General features: G+C 46.9%; 1 protein-coding gene across 1 annotated transcript; it reads left to right on the forward strand.

Moving 5' to 3' along the window:
- The first annotated feature begins 1,326 nt into the window (after nucleotides 1–1,326).
- LOC128699061 (glutathione S-transferase 1-like) lies at nucleotides 1,327–3,051 on the forward strand. The gene is made up of 4 exons (XM_053791569.2): nucleotides 1,327–1,458; nucleotides 2,118–2,325; nucleotides 2,422–2,563; nucleotides 2,672–3,051. The coding sequence occupies exons 2-4, from the start codon at nucleotides 2,126–2,128 to the stop codon at nucleotides 3,002–3,004; spliced, it is 675 nt and encodes a 224-aa protein (XP_053647544.2). The 5' UTR covers nucleotides 1,327–1,458; nucleotides 2,118–2,125; the 3' UTR covers nucleotides 3,005–3,051.
- The last annotated feature ends 18,707 nt before the right edge of the window (nucleotides 3,052–21,758 follow it).

Consider the following 21,758-nt stretch of genomic DNA (forward strand, 5'->3'; position numbering starts at 1 on the left):
CCCCATCGGACTGGGGAAACAGCGAGGTGAGCACAGTCTCTAGGACCTCGTCGATGGCTTCCTCCGCCGAAACATGCCGGCCCCACACCATCAGGCAAAATGGGTCTCACAGGGCCCCCAGCCACAGGGGCCGTCAGGTGCCCACCCGCCACTGCCTCCGCTTGCTCCACCTCCTCACCCCACAGACAACCAGGCCTACGTCCTTCCTGTAGCTCCAGAGCACTTCCAACTTGCTCAGATTCCCCTGCAGCAGTACATTCTACACCATGAAGTCGAGTCTGTTGTTCACAATATGCAACAATGCGATCATAACCACCACAACGCCTTCAGGTCCTGCATTGCCCAGTATAGGACATCATGAGCTGAGTCCTGAAGGCCTCCAATATAACATATGATGGTATGGGGTGTCGTATCGTCATTTTCAGTGAAAACGTGCCCTCTGGGAATCCCACATATGCACCTTCTACCCACTTGTCAGGCTGTGCCAGGTGAACGGTCCTGTAGTCCTTGAAAACATTGCGTATGTCCGTTTCATCAGCCTCAAACGGTACATTTCGCACTCTAACCCATGTGTAATGCCTGGAGACGTCATGAAGGCGGACACTCACCATAGAATTGACGTCCACTCGCACATCCTGGTATTTCTCGACCAGCCTCTCGTTGACGCCGGTGTTCAACAACCTAACAAACACCCTGTATGCACCATAAAGTGCTACACCGTACAATTCTTCATCCTGAATACCATACATATCCCGGATGATTAATGGCAACAGCACAGGAGCAGCTGCAGTGAAATCGCCTTGCGAACCAGCTGGATGCCCACAGTATTTACCCTCCTCCTTACACTCTGAGCCATATTGGAAAAAACAGGAAGTCTTCCAATCGCCGAGAGAGGGCAGCAGGCGTACGTCTGCTCACACCAACAGACGAGCAGAGAATGATAAGAGAAATTTCATTCAGTGCAAAGTTAACCCCCTTTTTTCTGCAAGTTACAAAGTTGAACAATGAACAGGAAAAAAATAATGATAAATGCTTCATGCTGCACCCTGTATATTTGTCAGTTGACTGATTCCTTGTACCAAGGAGAACTTAAGAGTCGTGTGAGGAGCGATGATCTGACCAATAGATGGCATTGACAACCTAGTCATTCATTCTATTTTTATTAATTTTTTGGATTATTGTCATAATTTTCTCTCTTCAATTTTCTGGGAGTTTATCCATATTTATCTAATACATTCTTGCTTTGGTATGGCCAGTTTTACATTTTTGTGGTAAGGAAAAATATTAATTTTGAGGTGTCATGAAATTATCATTATGGCATCAGTAGCTGATCGTTAGTTCCCTTGCTGGGTCAGTAGTGTTTTCCTCTGCACTGAACGTAGGGGTGTTGTCAGTGTAGCAGCAACTGTCAGTGACTGCACTCACTGGATTAACTTGCTCTTTGCTCTTACATTTAAGGTTTGTTTATTTATAGTTTATCATGTTGAAAGTTCTTGTTGCTTAATTTTTTTTTTTTTTTTACCATTTCAAAGGGTCGTGCTGAGCCTATTGAGTCTTCTCGTTGCTATAAGTATTTTCTTGATAAATTTGGAACTTGAGTTCTTAATGTAGGAAATTCAGTTATTAAACTAGCAAAACTTTGTTTCTACTCTAAATCTGTTTTAGAACTATTGCCCCCCCCCCCAAAAAAAAAAAAAAATTAAGCCTACACCTGCTTAACAATCTTTTCATAAAGAATATGCACCTTTATCTTGCCACCCCAAAACGTGCACAGCTATCTTCTCAAATGGGCGGTGTAATCCACATCGCCACAAACAAAGATTTGTAACCTCCCTCCTCAGGAGGTTCCTAGATGCTGGTGAGGCACTCTTGATCTAGAAAATTGCATCTACGCTTCGGTTCACTTAATTGAACCGAAATACCTTCAATCTCCCTCCCACATAGCTGTATAATCCCACGGGTTTAGCTCTAACCATGATTATAATTTTAATTTCCCGCTCAAATTGCTTTGCCTGAAGTCCGAGGTTCTCCTAACCCGACAGTAACTTTAGGTTAATATTCCTCTTGGTTAACTTCATTCTCCCAAACCAATAAGCCTAACGTCTATTTTTTCCTAGGATTAAAGATGCCTCTGGACTTTTATTATACTTCATCTTGTGCTCACTGTCGGTCTGTGATGCTGACAGCTAAGGCGCTCGAACTAGAACTTAATCTGAAGCATGTTGATCTCGGGATGAAAGAACAATTTAAGCCTGAATTCTTGGAGCTGAACCCTCAGCATTGCGTCCCAACTCTAGATGACAATGGCTTCGTTCTCTGGGAGAGGTGGGTAATTTACGGATTTATGCCATAGCATTTTGTGATCACCATAACCTAAACTGGACTAGTGAAAAAAAAACTTCCTCCCTTCCCCCCCTACAGCCGTGCCATCTGCACCTACCTTGTTTCAAAATATGGGAAGGATGACTCCTTGTGTCCAAAGGAACCAAGAACCCGCGCTTTGTTGGACCGTCTCATGTACTTTGATATAGACAAACTTTTCCAACGCTTTGGCAAGTATGTGGTAAGTGTCTGTGGCTTAAATAACAGTACTGCAAGAGGCACTAAATTCTTTAGTATTTGACCCAAAAATTTACATAGCAACCTTTAAGTGCCTTCTATTTTCCTCCAGTACCCAGTCCTCTTCGAGGGACAGGAACCGGACGAGGAACAAATTCCTTGCATTGATGAAGCTCTAGGCTGGCTAGACCAATTTTTGACCGGACAGATTGGGGCAGTCTCTCCAAAGATCACCATTGCAGACCATATCCTCGTGGCAACGGTGTCTACCATAGAATCTGTGGGAATAGATTTTGCCCATCACAAGAACTTGTGCAACTGGCTACAAAAGTGCAAATCAAATATTCCAGGTTATGCAGAGATCAATGAACCTGGAGCCAGAGAAGTTGGAGAAATATTTAAAGCCAAGTTGGCCTCTAAGGAAGCTGAAATTGATAAAGCTTAATTATAAGATAATTAAATTAGAATAGTTCAATAAACTTTTTGCAGAGACTTTGCTTAAATATCTCCCTCGGTTATGTAACAAATTACTAAATTTTGTGCTAGTAGGATTTTCTTAATGTGCAGGACCCCTCAAGGTTCTTTAACACTATTGAGGGGCTCTTTATCTAGGAAATTGGATCAGTGCTCCAGTTCCGTGAATTGAGCCTGAAAACCTTCAATTACTTCCCCTCACACGTGCCGTCTAATCCTGCTGGTTTAGCGCACCCAATGATTATAATTACTTTATTCCACACCTTATTCCATACCTTTATTCCACACAAATTTACAGATTCAATAAAAGCCCTAACATTAGTGTTTTATATCCCTCCGAAAAATCCTGCACCCACCTCCTCCCATACAGTTCCTTATGACACATCGTGCAGTAAACAGTTACCGCTAATACCCGCCACCGCACCTCGCAAACCCCCCGCCCCCCTAGTTGCCCAGGGATATTATATATATATATATATATATATATATATATATATATAAATCCACCATGATATAATCCAAAGCTCTCACAGCACCCTCCTCTTCAAGGGGAATCTCCTTGGCATTGTGAAGCTCTTGGTCTGAGGAATTAGACCTGTCTGTCTTTCCTCAGACCGAACCTAATTACCCCCCCAATCCCCCATTCCCTATCCCATCCTCCCCTTTTTCCTTTCCTCTGCCTCCCCACCCTTCCCTTTTGCCCTTCCTTTTTGGCCTTTGGGATTTTTTTTTCTTCCCACAGGCACTCTGGTTCCTAGGTAGGGGAAAGGGTACCGGGGTCCATTCCATTGAGGTTCTTGGCGGTGGCATAGTTTGCCATGGAATCTGGATTGCCTGGGGATGTCTCGATCCCTCTCCGGTATCCCGGAGGGTGGCTTTGGGTGTCTCTCGGGGTGACGGGTGTATCTCTGGAAGGCACCTTTCGGATTCCAGGGGTGGTGGCCGAATGAGGTATGCTTTGTGGTGGATTTCCAGCCGCCCTCTTTTGTCCACCGAGGTGGCTCGGCAGATGTGAGGTTGCTATCCCGGATTGCCGGTTTACTGGCATGATGAGTAGGGTATGGCAAGAGTTCCATGCTGCATCTGCACTACTTGTGGTGCTAAGGTCCTCTTGGGCACAGAGGGAGATTTCTGGCCCTTTCATTCCTCCTAGGAAATATCCTTCCCCGGTCCCCCCTTTTTTTTTTTTTTTTTTTTTTTTTTTTTTTTTTTTTTTTTTTTTTTTTATTTTTTTTTTTTTTTTTTTTCTCTTAAACAAAAAACCTAACCATGGCAGCCCTAGTCCATGAAACTGCTACCCCCGGGCCCTTTCTTGATACTGCACCCCGTTCTGACCCCGCCTCGTGTTTTGGACCAGTCTTCGGACACTCCTCATGCCTCTGTACCTCTTGTCGGTGCTGTTTCCTCACCCGCTTCAGGTACTGAGGCCTCGACTGACTACTTCGATTTATCTGACCTTTGCTCTCCTCTGACTATGCTTCCGGCCTCTCCCTCTACGGTGCGGCAATTTTCGAATCACCCGCCCGTTCCACGTCGAACCAACTCTGGTCCCACGCCTGAACGCCAACGACAATTACCTGCTGATGATACTTCTCCACCTTCTCTTTCTTCTCGGAAAAAATCGACACATCCTTCACTACCTTTCCACGCTCGGTTTCAGACTGCACAATGGACTAAATTCTTCACTTTACGACAGACTTCCTCTACTGCCTATCTTTCTGACCAGTATTGGCAAGGCACTCCTACACCATGTTGAAGATATTTCTTTTCATGCTCTTAAGAGCGGTACGCACATCACCGTACAGAATGCTACCTAGGCTCATGAGCTTTCTCGTCTTTCCCATATCGATACTGTTCCTGTCACTATTGAAAAACATCATTCCCTCAATTCTTGTAATGGTAGTCATTCTGCCCCACACCATAGTTCAACAAAATTTCCAGACATGTGGCACTGACATTCTTGAACAGCTGTAACTCCAAGATCTCCCAATCCTCAAGGTAGACACTTATGTTTTTCCTGCCCGCTGGAGGAGATGATACCCTAGGAATGTGGCTCGTTTAACTTTTGACAGCCGTGAACTCCCATCCTTAGTTTATGTAGCAGGACATCGGTTACAAGTTCGAAAGGCGATCCCTACACTGCAACAGTGTAGAAATTGCTGGCGATTTGGCCATCCAGCGAAATATTGTAGATCTATCGCCGAATGTCTGGTCTGTGGTGCCCATGACCATTCTAATGTCTTGCAATCGACCTCCCTCTTGCCTTAATTGTCATGAGGCTCGCCCTTCGTACTCTCGCCGTTGTCAAGGCTACTTAAACGAGCGGGAAATCGGTTACCTCAGAGGCAGAAGGTCTCCCTTTTGCCATGGCAGTTTCTCATCTCCGCCTCCAAGGGAGACTACCTCTTGTTTCTTATTCCCGAGATACAAAACATCCCCCCACTTCTGGGATCCAATCTTCTGCAACCACCTCTGTGGTTACCTCTCCCATAGTCACTCCTGTACCTAATTCTTTTGCTGTCCTAGGCTCAGACGTCCCTACTTCAACGCCTGTCTGATCTCGCTTCGTGTTCTCCCTCACAAGCCTCAGTAGCGACGAGATCTCGTATGACACTTCCTCCTAATCGTCCCTCTACTTCTCAAAAGCAAATAAAAAAAGATCCGTTAACACCTCCTACCCATCTTCCACCTCATTTTACCTTCTGTCTCTGTACCTGGTTCTTCCCTTCCCTTCTCACTGGCTCTGTTACAAGTGTAGAGGTTCACCCTCCTCGTTACTGTACCTTCCTCCCCAGTTCCCTCCCTCCCTCCCAAGTTTCTTCCTCTTCTGCCACCTCCCAGGTTTATGCCCCTTCTGTCCCCTTCCACGTTTCTCCAGTTCCCTCCACCCTTTTTCCCCCCCCCCTACCTTGGTACAGTCCATTACAGTTCCAATCTTTACTCATCCTCCACCTACCATTTCCAATATTGTCTCCCATACGACATCTCTGAATTCCGAAGTCCTCTTCAAGGGGGGCTCCTTGGCGTGGTGAAGAGGCTCTTGGTCTGAGGAATTAGACCTATCGGTCTTCTTCCTCAGACCGAACCTAATTACCCCCCAATCTCCCCTCCCCTATCCCATCCTCCCCATCCTCCCCTTTTTCCTTTCCTCCTCCTCCTCCCCACTCCTCCCTTTTGCCCTTCCTCTTTTTGTCCTTTGGGATTTCTCCCACAGGCGCGCTAGTTCCTGGGTAGGAGAAAGGATACCGGGGTCCATCCCATTCCGTTGAGGTTCTTAGCGGTGGCGTAGTTTGCCGTGGAATCTGGATCGCCTGGGGATGTCCCGATCCCTCTCCGGTATCCCGGAGTAGCTTTGGGTGTCTTTCGGGCGACGAGTGTATCTCTGGAAGCCACCTTTCGGATTCCGAGGGTGGTGGCCGAAGGAGGTATGCTTTGTGGCGGATATCCGGCTGCCCTCTTTTGTCCACCGAGGTAGCTCGGCAGATGTGAGGTTGCTATCCCGGATTGTTAGTTTACTAGCATGATGGGTAGGGTATGGCACGGGTTCCATGCTGCATCTGCGCTACTTGCGGTGCTGAGGTCCTCTTGGGCGTGGAGGGAGATTTCTGGCCCTTTCATTCCTCCTAGGAACTATCCCTCCCCGGTCCCCCCTTTTTTTTTTCTTTTTTTTTTTTTTTCTTTTTTTTTCTTAAAAACAAAAAGAAAGAAGTAACCTAACCATGGCAGCCCTAGTCCATGAACCTGGTACCCCCGGGCCCCTTCTTGATACCGCACCCCGTTCTGACCCCGCCTCGTCTTTGGACCACTCTTCAGACATTCCTCATGCCTCTGTACCTATTGCCGGTGCTGTTTCCTCACCCGCTTCAGGTACTGAGGCCTCGACTGACTCCTTCGATTTATCAGACCTTCGCTCTCCTCTGACTATGCTTCCGGCCTCTCCCTCTACGGTGCGGCAATTTTCAAATTGCCGACCCGTTCCACGTCGGACCAACTCTGGTCCCACGCCTAAACGTCAACGACAATTACCTGCTGATGATACTTCTCCACCTTCACCTTCTCGTTCCTCTCAGAAACGATCAACACGTCCTTCACTACCTTTCCACGCTCAGTTTCAGACTGAACAGTGGACTAAATTCTTCACTTTACGACCAACTTCCTCTACTGCCTATCTTTCTGACCATAGTATTGGCAAGGCACTCCTACGCCATGTTGGTAAAGATATTTCTTTTCATGCTCTTAAGAGCGGTACGCGCATCATTACCGTACAGAATGCTACCCAGGCTCGTGAGCGCTCTCGTCTTTCCCATATAGATACTGTTCCTGTCACCCTTGAAAAACATCATTCCCTCAATTCTTGTAGTGGTACCGTCATTCTGCCCCATACCATAGTTCAACAAAATTTCCAGACATGTGGCACCGACATTCTAGAACAGCTGGAACTCCAAGATCTCCCAATCCTCAAGGTAGACACTTACGTTCTTCCTGCCTGTGGGCGGAGACGATACCCTAGCAATGTGGCTCGTTTAACTTTTGACAGCCGAGAACTCCCATCCTCAGTTTATATAGCAGGACATCGGTTACAAGTTCGAAAGGTGATCCCTACACCACAACAGTGTAGAAATTGCTGGCGATTTGGCCATCCAGCGAAATATTGCAGATCTATCGCCGAATGCCCAGTCTGTGGTGCCGATGACCATTCTAATACGTCTTGCAATCGATCTCCCTCTTGCCTTAACTGTCATGAGGCTCACTCTTCGTACTCTCGCCTTTGTCAGGTCTATTTAAACGAGCGGGAAATCCGTTACCTCAAAGAGACAGAAGGTCTCCCTTATGCCATGGCAGTTTCTCATCTCCGCCTCCAAGGGAGATTCCCACGTGTTTCTTATTCCCGTGTTTCAAAACGTCCCCCCACTTCTGGTATCCCATCTTCTACACCCACCTCTGTGGTTACCTCTCCCATAATCACTCCTGTATCTAATCCTTTTGCTGTCCTCGGCTCAGACGTCCCTACTTCAACGCCTCAGTCTAATCTCGCTTCTTCGAGTTCTCTCTTACAAGCCTCAGTATCGACGAGACCTCGTACGACACCTCTTCCCAATCGTCCCTCTACTTCTCAAAAGTCAAAAAAAGGTCCGGTAACACCTCCTACCCATCTTCCACCTCCTCATTTTACCCTCCCTGTCTCTGTCCCTAGTTCTTCCCCTCTCACTGGCTCAGTTACAAGTGCAGAGGTTCACCCTCCTCCTCGTAATGTACCTTCCTCCCCTGTTCCCTCCCAAGTTTCTTCCTCTTCTGCCACCTCCCAGGTTCCTGTCTCTTCTGTCCCCTGCCACGCTTCTCCAGTTCCCTCCACCCTTTCGCCCCCCCCCTACCTTGGTACAGTCCAATACAGTTCCAATCTTTACTCATCCTCCCCCTACCATTCCCAATATTGTCTCCCATACGACATCTCTGAATTCCAAAACACTTGAAGCAATCTCTGAATATATTGCAGAGACCAAACCATCAATGGACACTGATCCACCTTCCGCTCTTTCTCTCTCCTCTGCTCCATCTGCGCAACTCCTTTCTTCACAGCGCACCGTTCCTTCGCTGCTTGAACATTTTCCACTGCCTCCGCATGTGGACTTTTCTAACCCTTCTAGTCCGTAGGAACCCTTACCTGCGGATTTCAAGTATCTTTATCATTGCCAATCATGGCCTTTTTACAGTGGAATATACTCGGCCTCAGGGGTAATCGGGGTGAGCTTCAGATGTTACTCTCCCAGTTTGCCCCTGTTGGTGTTTGCTTACAGGAACCAAAATTACACTGCTGTTATTTCTCACATCTCAGGCTATAATTTATTGTATTCTTCAGATCCTTTTCCTGATGGGACCTTTAATGAAAGTGCCCTTCTTCTCCGCACTGATATTCCGTACCATCAGCTATTTGTTCATACTTCGCTGCATTACACAGCAGCCCGTATCCACTTACATAGGTGGTATACGCTCTGTTCTTTATATCTCTCTCCTTCTCGGGCATTATCTATTCCGGATTTTGCCTTCCTTGTTTCGTCATTACCGCCACCGATTCTGTTACTTGGTGATTTTAATGCCCACCATTTCCTCTGGGGGGGGTCTCACTGTGATTCCCGTGGAATTCAGTTAGAGGCTTTTCTTGCCACCCACCCCCTCCATGTTTTAAATACAGGTACTCTCACCCATTTTGATCCTCGGACTCATACTCTCTCTTGCATCGACCTCAGTTTGCTCTTCCTCTGCCGCATTAGACTTCACTTGGTCTGTTCTCCCGGACTTAAATGACAGTGAACATTTCCCAATCATTCTTACTTCCCCTTCATATTCGCCACCTCTTCGCACCCCACGCTGGCAATTTAATCGGGCAAATTGGAACCTTTACTCACACCTGACTGTTTTTAAAGAGGTTCCTTCTTCGTCCTCCATCGATGAGCTTTTACACCTCTTCTCGTCCTCCGTTTTCACCGCAGCTTCTCATTCTATACCCCAAACTTCGGGCAGGCATTCTCAGAAATGCGTGCCTTGGTGGTCTCCTGCTTGTGCTCGTGCAGTACGTTTGAAACGCGCTGCATGGGGCAGGTACCGGTACAATAGAACCACAGAGCGACTCCTTGATTTTAAACAGAAGCGTGCGATCGCTCGCCGTGTCATCCGTGACGCTAAACGCACTTGCTGGCGAGATTGTCTCCACCATCACCTCTGCTTCCTCTATGAGTGCAGTCTGGAAAAAAGTACGAAAACTGAGTGGTAAATATTCTCCTGACCCGGCTCCTGTTCTGCGGGTTGCCGGTGTTGATATAGCAAACCCACTAGATGTTGCCAATGAAATTGGCAATCATCTGGTCTGTATTTCTCAGGGACTCCATCTATGCCCCTCATTTCTTTCCTCAAAGTCTGCCAGAGAGTTAGCACCCTTGGACTTTTCTTCTCTCAGAGAAGAACAGTATAATGTGCCTTTTACACTTCAAGAACTGGAGGCAATACTCTCAGCTTGTCGATCATCGGCAGCTGGGCCCGACGACATTCATATTCGTATGCTACAACATTTACATCAGTCAGCCCTTGCAGTCCTATTACGCCTTTACAATCTTATTTGGTCACAAGGAGTTCTTCCACAGCTGTGGAAATCCGCCATTGTTCTCCCTTTCCGCAAACCAGGCACTACGGGACATGAAACCTCCCACTATCGTCCCATTGCTCTTACCAGTGCAGTTTGCAAAGTAATGGAACGTCTAGTAAATAGACGTTTAGTGTGGTATTTAGAGACACACAACAGTCTCTCCACTCGTCAATATGGCTTTCGTAAGGGACGTTCTACCATAGACCCCTTACTGCGCTTGGATACGTATGTTCGTAATGCCTTGGCGAATAACCACTCAGTTATTGCCATATTTTTTGACCTTGAGAAGGCATATGACACAACTTGGAGGTATAATATTTTAGCCCAAGCCCACTCCTTAGGCCTTCGAGGCAATCTACCATCCTTCCTTAAGAACTTTTTAACTGACAGGCATTTCCGTGTTCGGGTTAATAATGTGCTCTCCCCGGACTTTATCCAAGCTGAAGGTGTCCCCCAGGGATGTGTTCTGAGCACAACACTTTTTCTCCTTGCTATTAATGATTTGGCCTCTAGTCTTCCATCAAATATTTGGTCATCACTCTATGTTGATGACTTCGCTATTGCCTGTGCAGGCGCTGACTGTCACCTCCTTACAGTTTCTCTCCAGCATGCAGTCGACCGTGTTTCCAATTGGGCCACCACACATGGGTTTAAATTTTCCAGCACTAAAACCCACCAAATCACTTTCACTAGACGCTCTGTCATCTCCGATCATCCTTTGTACCTCTATGGCTCCCGTATCCCTGAACGTGATACAGTCAAGTTTCTGGGCCTCCTCTTTGATCGTAGGTTATCCTGGAAACCTCACATTACCTCTCTGAAGGCAACTTGTCACAGCCGGCTGAACCTTCTTAAAACCCTTGCTCATCTTTCGTGGGGAGCTGATCGTCGAACCCTCCTTCACCTACATTCCACCCTTATTTTATCGAAACTTGATTATGGTGACCAGATCTATTCAGCGGCATCTCCTGCTACTCTCTCTAGCCTTAACCCCATTCATCACCAAGGATTACGTTTATGCCTTGGTGCTTTTCGCTCTTCCCCTGTCGAAAGCCTCTATGCAGAAGCGAACGTTCCATCCTTATCCGATCGCCGTGATGCCCATTGCCTGCGCTACTATGTACGCTCTCATGATCTCCGCAATCCTTCCATTTATAGAATGGTCACTGATATTAGTAGACATTCTTTATTTGTTCGCCGCCCCTGCTTACTCCGTCCCTTCTCTCTTCGCCTTCATTCGCTCTTGTCTTCTCTTCAACTACCACCTTTCTATGTACATGTAGCATCTCACTTTTCCCTACCCCCCTGGGAAGTTCCAGCTGTTCGAGTCTGTTCTTTCTCCCTCCCTTGCTCGAAAGCCCAACTGTCTACGGTCGCTTCCCGCTCTCTTTTTCTTGACCACTTTCACTCTCATTCTCATGCCATTGCTGTGTACACAGATGGCTCTAAGTCTTCTGACGGCGTAGGATTCGCAGCAGTGTTTCCGGACAGCGTCGTACAAGGGCATTTACTATCTTCAGCTAGTATTTTTACTGCTGAATTATATGCCATCCTTACAGCACTTATCCGTATTGCATCTATGCCTGTGTCATCATTTGTGGTTGTCTCAGACTCCCTTAGTGCTTTACAGGCTATACAAAAATTTGATACACCTCACCCCTTAGTCCTCCGTATCCAACTTTGGCTACGCCGCATCTTTACTAAGCATAAAGATATTGTTTTTTGTTGGGTCCCTGGTCATGTTGACGTACAGGGCAATGAACAGGCAGACACTGCTGCGCGGTCAGCAGTACATGACCTACCAGTTTCTTATAGAGGTATTCCATGTACGGACTATTTTGCTGTAATATCTTCCCACCTTCACACCCGTTGGCAACAACGTTGGTCTACTATGCTTGGCAACAAACTTCAGTCTATTAAACCGAGTATAGGTTACTGGCCGTCTTCTTATCACCAGTGTCGAGGTTGGGAGACTACTCTCTCCCGTCTTCGCATTGGCCATACTCGTCTTACTCATGGATATCTCATGGAGAGGCGTCTTGCTCCTCTCTGTGAGAATTGCCAAGCTCCATTATCAGTCAGCCACATTCTGTTGGACTGCCCACTTTATCAACGAGCACGCAGAATTTACCTCTGTCGTCGTCTTCGCCCCGCTGCTCTTTCTTTACCTTCCCTTCTCGCTGATGGACCCACCTTTCATCCGGACTCTCTCATTGACTTTTTGACAACGACTGACTTACTTCACAGATTCTGATACTTTCAGCCCTTTCTACTTGAATCTCTTGCTACCCTCTACCCCCGTACTATCCCCTGCCCTGCTGTTTTCTGTAACCTGCTGATCATCCCCCCTCCCTTCTGCCATCCAATTCCCTTGCTTCCTTCCCTACCCTGCAGCGCTGTATAGCCCTTGTGGCTTAGCGCTTCTTTTTGATTATAATAATAATAATCTGAATTCCGAAACACTTGAAGCAATCTCTGAATATATTGCAGAGACCAAACCATAAATTGATAATGATCCAACCTCTGTTCCTTCTCTCTCCTCTCCATCTGTGCAACTCATTTCTCCGCAGCGCACCATTCCTTCGCTGCTCGAACATTTTCCGCTGCCTCCGTACGTGGACTTTTCTAACCCCTCTAGTCCATAGGAACCCTTACCTGTGGATTTCAGGTATCTTTATTATTGCCAATCATGGCCTATTTACAGTGGAATATATGCGGCGTCAGGGTTAGTCGGGGTGAGCTTCAGATGTTACTCTCCCAGTTTTCCCCTGTTGGTGTTTGCTTACAGGAACCAAAATTACTCTGCTGTTATCTCTCCCATCTCGGGCTATAATTTATTGTATTCTTCAGATCCTTTTCCTGATGGGACCTTTAATGAAAGTGCCCTTCTACGCACTGATATTCCGTACCATCAGCTATTTGTTCGTACTTTTCTGCATTACACAGCAGCCCGTATCCACTTGCATAGGCAGTATACATTCTGTTCTTTATATCTCTCCTTCTCGGGCATTATCTATTCCAGATATTGCCTTTCATGTTTCGTCATTACCGCCACCGATTCTGTTACTTGGCGATTTTAAAGCCCACCATTTCCTCTGGGGGAGGGGGTCTCACTGTGGTTCCCGTGGCATTCAGTTAAGAGGCTTTTCTTGCCACCCACCCCCTCCATGTTTTAAATACAGGTACTCGCACCCATTTTGATCCCCGGACTCACTCTCTTGCATCGATCTCTCAAGTCTCCTCTTCCTCCACCACATTAGACTTCACTTGGTCTGTTCTCCCGGGCTTACATGACAGCGATCATTTCCCAATCATTCTTACTTCCCCTTCATATTCACCACCTCTTCGCATCCCACGCTGGCAATTTGATCAGGCAAATTGGAACCTTTACTCACACCTAACTGTTTTTAGAGGTTCCTTCTTCGTCCTCCATCGATGAGCTTTTACACCTCTTCTCGTCCTCAGTTTTAACCGCAGCTTCTAATTGTATACCCCAAACTTCGGGCAGGCATTCTCAGAAATGCGTGCCTTGGTGGTCTGCTTGTGCTCGTGCAGTACGTTTGAAACGCGCTGCATGGGGCAGATACCGGTAAAATAGAACCATGGAGAGACTTCTTGATTTTAAGCAGAAGCGTGCGAGCGCTCGCTGTCATTCATGACGCTAAACTCACTTGCTGGCGAGATTGTCTCCACCATCACCTCTGCTTCCTCTGAGTGCAGTCTGGAAAAAAGTACGAAAACTGAGTGGTAAATATTCTCCTGCCCCGGCTCCTGTTCTGTGGGTTGCCGGTGTTGATATAGCAAACCCACTAGATGTTGCCAATGAAATTGGCAATCATCTGGTCCGTATTTCTCAGGGACTCCATCTATACCCCTCATTTCTTTCCTCAAAGTTTGCCAGAGAGTTAGCACCCTTGGACTTTTCTTCTCTCAGAGAAGAACAGTATAATGTGCCTTTTACACTTCAAGAACTGGAGGCAACACTCAGCTTGCCGATCATCGGCAGCTGGGCCCGACGACATTCATATTCGTATGCTACAACATTTACATCAGTCAGCCCTTGCAGTCCTATTATGCCTTTTCAATCTTATTTGGTCACAAGGAGTTCTTCCACAGCTGTTGAAATCCGCCATTGTTCTCCCTTTCTGCAAACCAGGCACTACGGGACATGAAGCCTCCCACTATCGTCCCATTGCTCTTACCAGTGCAGTTTGCAAAGTGATGGAACGCCTAGTAAATAAACGTTTAGTGCGGTATTTAGACACACACGAGTCTCTCCACTCGTCAACTTGGCTTTAGTAAGGGACGTTCTACCATAGACCCCTTACTACGCTTGGATACGTATGTTCGTAATGCCTTGGCGAATAACCACTGTTATTGCCATATTTTTTGACCTTGAGAAGGCATATGACACAACTTGGAGGTATAATATTTTAGCCCAAGCCCACTCCTTAGGCCTTCGAGGCAATCTACCATCCTTCCTTAAGAACTTTTTAACTGACAGGCATTTCTGTGTTTGGGTTAATGTGCTCTCCCCGGACTTTATCCATGCTGAAGGTGTCCCCCAGGGATGTGTTCTGAGCACAACACTTTCTCCTTGCTATTAATGATTTGGCCTCTAGTCTTCCATCAAATATTTGGTCATCGCTCTATACTGATGACTTCACTATTGCCTGTGCAGGTGCTGACTGTCACCTCATTAGTTTCTCTCCAGCATGCAGTCGACTGTTTCCAATTGGGCCACCACACATGGGGTTTAAATTTTCCAGCACTAAAACCCACCAAATTACTTTTACTAGACGCTCTGTCATTTCCGATCATCCTTTGTACCTCTATGGCTCCCGTATCCCTGAACGTGATAGTCAAGTTTCTGGGCCTCCTCTTTGACTGTAGGTTATCCTGGAAACCTCACATTACCTCTCTGAAGGCAACTTGTCACAGCCGGCTGAACCTTCTTAAAACCCTTGCTCATCTTTCATGGGGAGCTGATCGTCGGACCTTCCTTCGCCTACATTCCACCCTCATTTTATCGAAACTTGATTATGGTGACCAGATCTATTCAGTGGCATCTCCTGCTACTCTCTAGCCTTAACCCCATTCATCACCAAGGATTACATTTATGCCTTGGTGCTTTTTGCTCTTCCCCTGTCGAGAGCTTCTATGCAGAAGCAAACGTTCCATCCTTATCCGATCGCTGTGATGCCCATTGCCTTCACTACTAAGTACTCTCTCATGATCTCCGCAATCCTTCCATTTATAGAATGGTCACTGATATTAGTAGGTATTCTTTATTTGTTCGCTGCCCCTGTTTACTCCGTCCCTTCTCTCTTCGCCTTCATTCGCTCTTGTCTTCTCTTCAATTACCACCTTTTTATGTTCATGTAGCATCTCACTTTTCCCTATCCCTCTAGGAAGTTCCAGCTGTTCGAGTCTGTTCTTTCTCTCTCCCTTGCTCAAAAGCCCAACTGTCTACAGTCGCTTCCCGCTCTATTTTTCTTGACCACTTTCACTCTCATTCTAATGCCATTGCTGTGTACACAGATGGCTCTAAGTCTTCTGACGGCGTAGGATTCGCAGCAGTGTTTCCGGACAGCATCGTACGAGGGCATTTACTATCTTCAGCTAGTATTTTTACTGCTGAATTGTGTGCCATCCTTGCAGCACTTACCCATATTGCATCTATGCCTGTGTCATCATTTGTGGTTCTCAGACTCCCTTAGTGCTTTGCAGGCTATACAGAAATTTGATACACCTCATCCCTTAGTCCTCCGTATCCAACTTCGGCTACGCCGCATCTTTACCAAGCATAAAGATATTGTTTTTTGTTGGGTCCCTGGTCATGTTGACGTACAGGGCAATGAACAGGCAGACACTGCTGCATGGTCAGCAGTACATGACCTACCAGTTTCATATAGAGGTATTCCATTTACGGACTATCTTGCTGCAATATCTTCCCACCTTCATACCCGTTGGCAACAACGTTGGTCTACTATGCTCGGCAACAAACTTGAATCTATTAAACTGAGTATAGGTTACTGGCCGTCTTCTTATCACCAGTGTCGAGGTTGGGAGACTACTCTCTCCCGTCTTCGCATTGGCCATACTCGTCTTGCCCATGGTTATCTCATGGAGAGGCACCCTGCTCCTCTGAGAATTGCCAAGCTCTATTATCAGTCAGCCACATTTTGTTGGACTGCCCACTTTATCAACGAGCACGCAGAATTTACCTCTGTCGTCGTCTTCGCTCCACTGCTCTCTCTTTACCTTCCCTTCTCACTGATGGACCCACCTTTCATCCGGACTCTCTCATTGACTTTTTGACAACAACTGACTTGACTTCACAAATTCTGATACCTTCAGCCCTTTCTACTTCAATCTCTTGCTACCCTCTACCCCCGTACTATCCCCTGCCCCGCTGTTTTCTGTAACCTAATGATCATCCCTTCTCCCTTCTGCCATCCAATACTCTCGCTTCCTTCCCTACCCTGCAGCACTGTATAGCCCTTATGGCTTAGCGCTTCTTTTTGATTATAATAATAATTATAACTCCCTCATCTAACCCTCCCACATCTAGACCCTCACCCTCTGTACCATCCTACTTAACCAATACCAGACACCCTCCAACCCCTCACAAAAAAATCTACTACATGGTACGCCATCTCACCTCCACAGATTCCACACCCCCCAGCCTCTACTACCCTTATGATTCATAGTACCTCTCCTGACGGTAGAATGGCATGCAGAAAACGATACATTACCTCCTGCATCCTTGGATTTAACCTCAACTTGCTAAACCTGTACCATATACTCACCCATGGGTACATGGGGAAAATCCCCTCCACTGGGGCAATGACCCTCCCCACAAGCAACCTACACAAAACACCTATTTGAAGTTTCCTCGGTTCTTGAGCCACCATTAAAGCCCGCAAGACGGTTTCACATTCCTTCAATTCTACTCCACCATACAACTTTCCCAACCTGTCATGTACTTTATTCAGGTGCCCCCCCTCACTCCCTCGCACAACACCTCCCATTTAAGAAACACATTTAACCCTCCTTTTCAGATCCAGCAACCCCAACCCACCCTAACGCACAGGCAACATTACAACCTCTCTGTAGCCAATCACAACTCGAACCCCACAAGAATTTGAACACCTGTCTCAGAATTCCTGCAATCTCTGTCCGTTACTGGGTACACGGCCGCTGCATACTACACCTTAATATACAATAATACATTTATGACAATCACTCTTTGCACGAGGGTCAGATGATGTCTCAATGCACCCAGACACGCCTGAATCCTTCCCAACAACCGATTTGAGTTTTCCTCCCATGCCGCATCCAGGTCTTCTCTATTGATGATACCACAAATTTTTAACGACTCCATCTGTCTCCTCACAACGTTGCAACCCCCTCCTACTCTCCCCATCCAGTCTCCCAACCTTATGACCATTGACTTCTCGCTATTCACCTTCATTCCTATTGCACCTCCAAACAACCGCACAACGTCATCTAAAGCCCCCAGCGACATCCCTTCCTGAACCAAGACGATTGTATCATCCACATATTCTATTAATCCAGGCCATACTTTCAATACTCCCACCTCCACCCCCATTACACACTCGATGCTCAACCATTCTATAGAAGGGGTCCTGAATGCATGCAAACAATATTTGTGACATAGGACACCCCTGCCTATGTCCTCTCCCCATTGCAATCTCCTCCCCCAAGCATCCATTTATCTGTACCCTCGCCATGGCTCCTTTGTACAAAGTGGCTACCCAATTTACTATTTCCTCCCACATAACCTTGCCTCCTGAGTATAGCACCCAATGTTCCCCTTTCCATTCTGTCATATGCCCCCTGCCAGTCTAAAGCCAGCAATGCTGCCCCCCTCCCCCCTTTCGACTCCACAAAATCCTTCAGTATCCCATGACATTCTAGCATCGACCTTCCAGGCAACCCAAACTGCGTTTTTGACACCACCCACCCTAAAAGACATTTAAACCTATTACCCAAGATTTTAGCAAACAACTTATCTGCGCATAGCAGTGATATGGCACGGTAGTCCTTGAGGGTGTGCTGCCCCTTACCCTTTGGGAGCAACACTACAACGGCTGTTACCTGTTTCTCCCCCAACTCTCCCCTCTCCTTCATCTGATTTAATAACCTGATCATGAATCACCTTATCAACTCCAAATGCTGTAGATAAAATTCATCCGATAGACCGTCTATTCCCGGAGCTTTTCCCTTCATCATTCTCCTTAGTGCCATCTCTATTTCCCCCTCTGTAATTACCCCTTCCAATGCCTTCCTATCACTGTTCCCTAAATTGCACGTCACATACTCACACACCTGCTCTAAAACCTCATCCCCCACCCTCCACTTTTCCAATACCCTTCATACCATTTATCGGCATGTGCACACATTCCTTTCATAGCCTGTATCTCCTGATCTACCCTATAACCTCCCGCCGACTCGTGGACCTCTAACCCTGGGATAGCTGTAGCCTGCTGTCATTGCTTTTGACGTCGCAATACACATGCCGATGGCTTGTCGCCCCATAACACCACCTATACCCATGCCTGCACTCTTACTGCTTGAAGCCTCTCATCTTACAACTCCCTCAGTCTCCCCTTCACTTCAGCAATCTCATCCATGGGATAATTGCCCCCCACAGCCCCCTGCACATAACATCCCCTTAACCTATCCTCCAAATAATTAGAAAGATCATATTTCAAATTATTTATACATTTTCCCTCCCTCACGTAATTTTTTTAATTCTTTCCTTAGTGACACAATCCCACAATTTCACCACATCTTCCACACCATTAGCTTTCCCCCTAAGCTCCTTCCATAAGACTGCAAACCCCTCCAACCCCTCCTCGTCGCTCAACACACTTGTGTTTAACTTCCAGTAACTCCTATATATTCTCACAAATGCCTCCCACTCCACCTCAGTCACTACTACTCTATGGTCCGAATACGCAACCTCTACAGTTTTGAAAGATCGTACTACAACCCCATGGGAAAGATACACTGTCTGAATGTGTGGCATGCCCTCTCCTAACAAACGTGTGCTCTATCTCCCACGCCTCCCCTTCAAATGCGTCTCATAACCAAATATCCCTCAATAAATCTCTTAGGGCCACAGACACAAAGCCTGCCCCTCTCGGTTCCACGTCGGCTCTTCTAATAACGCAGTTCCAGTCTCCTACTAGTGTCACATCCGGTAATGCCTATAAGAAAAACACAAGGTCTTCACACACAAACTCCTGTTTCACCTGTACGTTATTCTCTGCAGGCGCATACACCCTTACAAAGGACACCCGCTTTCCCATCCACCAACCATCCACACATAACCCCCTCCCCCTCACTTTTCTGCAAAACAAACGGGCTCGCCTCCCTAATTAATATACCCACACTTCCTTTTAAACGGGCAGATGGCAGGGTTACCACCTTAAACACTGCCACCTCCAACACCCTACCCTCCTTAAAATTATGCTCCTGAATGAACACAACATCCAATTTAGATTTATTCAGAAACGGTCTAAACCATTCTCACTTTACACAATTACACAGACCATTGACGTTTATTGTCATACACCAGAGGCCGCTTAAAGTTTCCAAACCTGCCTCCTCTCTCCACACTTCCCAGGGACACCAGAACTTGGAGCTCCACTTGCCACCTTCACACTTCCTTCCCCCCCTCCTTCTTTCGGTGCCTTTTGTCATGGCCACCACTACCTTCCCCATCCACCCAAAACTGCTTCCCAGGCCGCTGCACTGGCGTTAGGACATCATCTGAATCCTGTGCAGCAGCCCTCTTCCTCGTGACGATCTCATCCTCCATAGCTTGGTCTGGGGATGCCTCACAATGGACCTCTACTTCCACTGTACATTGTTTCATTGAACCCGGTGACACCTCTGCCACGCTGTCACTCCCGTAGTCCTTATGATTCTTCTACCATTGACTCGCCTTCAGCTCGTTATCTACTGCCCGCTCAGGTGCATCTGCCTCCTGAGGCGGTGACAAGGACTTCAACACCTCGGCCAACTCCTCCTCAAGCCCCAGCACTTCCTCCTGTACTTGCTGCTCGCCGTTTGCCGCTGGAATAGTCTTGGGGCCAGTTAACTGGTCCAGGGCCTCACCCATCCCACAGCCAAAATGCGCCTCGTCCACTATCTCGCTCCATAGACTACCACGCCCTCCTTCACTCCGTTGTTTCTCGTCTGCCTCCTCCCTAGCAGGGGAAGATGCCTCTGCCGCTGGGCCAGGCGCTCATTGTCGCTTCCCACATGCCACTGCTATGCAATCATATTCTCCACATAGGCGGCATGTACGTCTCTGCCCGGTGTACGATACCATGACCTGTGTCTTAAAGTCCTGTAGGTACACGTAGGACGGTATGGGGTGCCGCAAGGTAATTTTTAAGGTAAAGGTGCCTTCCGGCAGACCCGCGTAAGCTCCCGACACCCACATACCATGCTGGGCCAAATGAACTGTCCCATATTCCTCAAAAACTTTTCTAATATGTGCTTCGTCTACCTCAAAGGAACGTTACGAAGCTTAATCCATGTAAAATGCCTGGATACGTCAATCATCCTTACACGAACAGCCGGCATAGCATCAAGACTTACGTCCTGAAAACGATTTACGAACGACTCGTAGACTGAATATTAAAATGGCATAAAATACCGACAGGTTGTTAGATAAGACACACATGCAACAGTTAGGAATCTTTATTTCGAAACGTTTTGCCTACACAGTAGGCTTCTTCAGTCGAGTACAGAAAAGTTGATAGAAGCAGAAGAGACTTGAAGACGATGTAATTAGTCCATCACCCTTGAAGTTTTGAGGTGGTCAGTCCCTCAGTCTGGAGAAGAGTATTGTTCCATAATCTGAAACAATATGGAGTTGAAGTGACAGGATGGAGCCTTATATACCGCCAGGAGTTGAGATGTAGGCCACTACATTCTTACCTCTACTAGTGGCCTACATCTCAACTCCTGGCGCTATATAAGGCTCCATCCTGTCACTTCAACTTCATATTGTTTCAGAATATGGAACAATACTCTTCTCCAGACTGAGGGACTCACCACCTCAAAACTTCAAGGGTGATGGACTAATTACATCGTCTTCAAGTCTCTTCTGCTTCTATCAACTTTTCTGTACTCGACTGAAGAAGCTTACTGTGTAGGCGAAACGTTTCGAAATAAAGATACTTAACTGTTGCATATGTGTCTTACCTAACGACTCGTAGACTGTTGCTGAGAGCAATTTCACAAAAATTCTGTGCTCCATTTAATGCTACCCTGTATAACTCTCCGTCCTGAATACCATACGTCTCTCTTATGATCTTGGGAAGTAATAATTGCCCCGAAACAGGCGATATTGCCCCATGGAGAAGCTCTATTCCCACAGTGTTGATCCGGCATCTGTGACTGAATGCCATATTGACTAATGGTAGTTCTCCTGGTTTGACAGCAGAGGCACGACAAGCACCACCTCACACCACCTCAGCCAGGCAACTGAGGAGCGTCTGTGCAGTAGATCCTCTCGGCCCGAAAGCAAAGGGGACAATCA

This window comes from Cherax quadricarinatus, chromosome 3 (assembly GCF_038502225.1).
Source record: "Cherax quadricarinatus isolate ZL_2023a chromosome 3, ASM3850222v1, whole genome shotgun sequence".
Lineage (NCBI taxonomy): Eukaryota > Metazoa > Arthropoda > Malacostraca > Decapoda > Parastacidae > Cherax > Cherax quadricarinatus.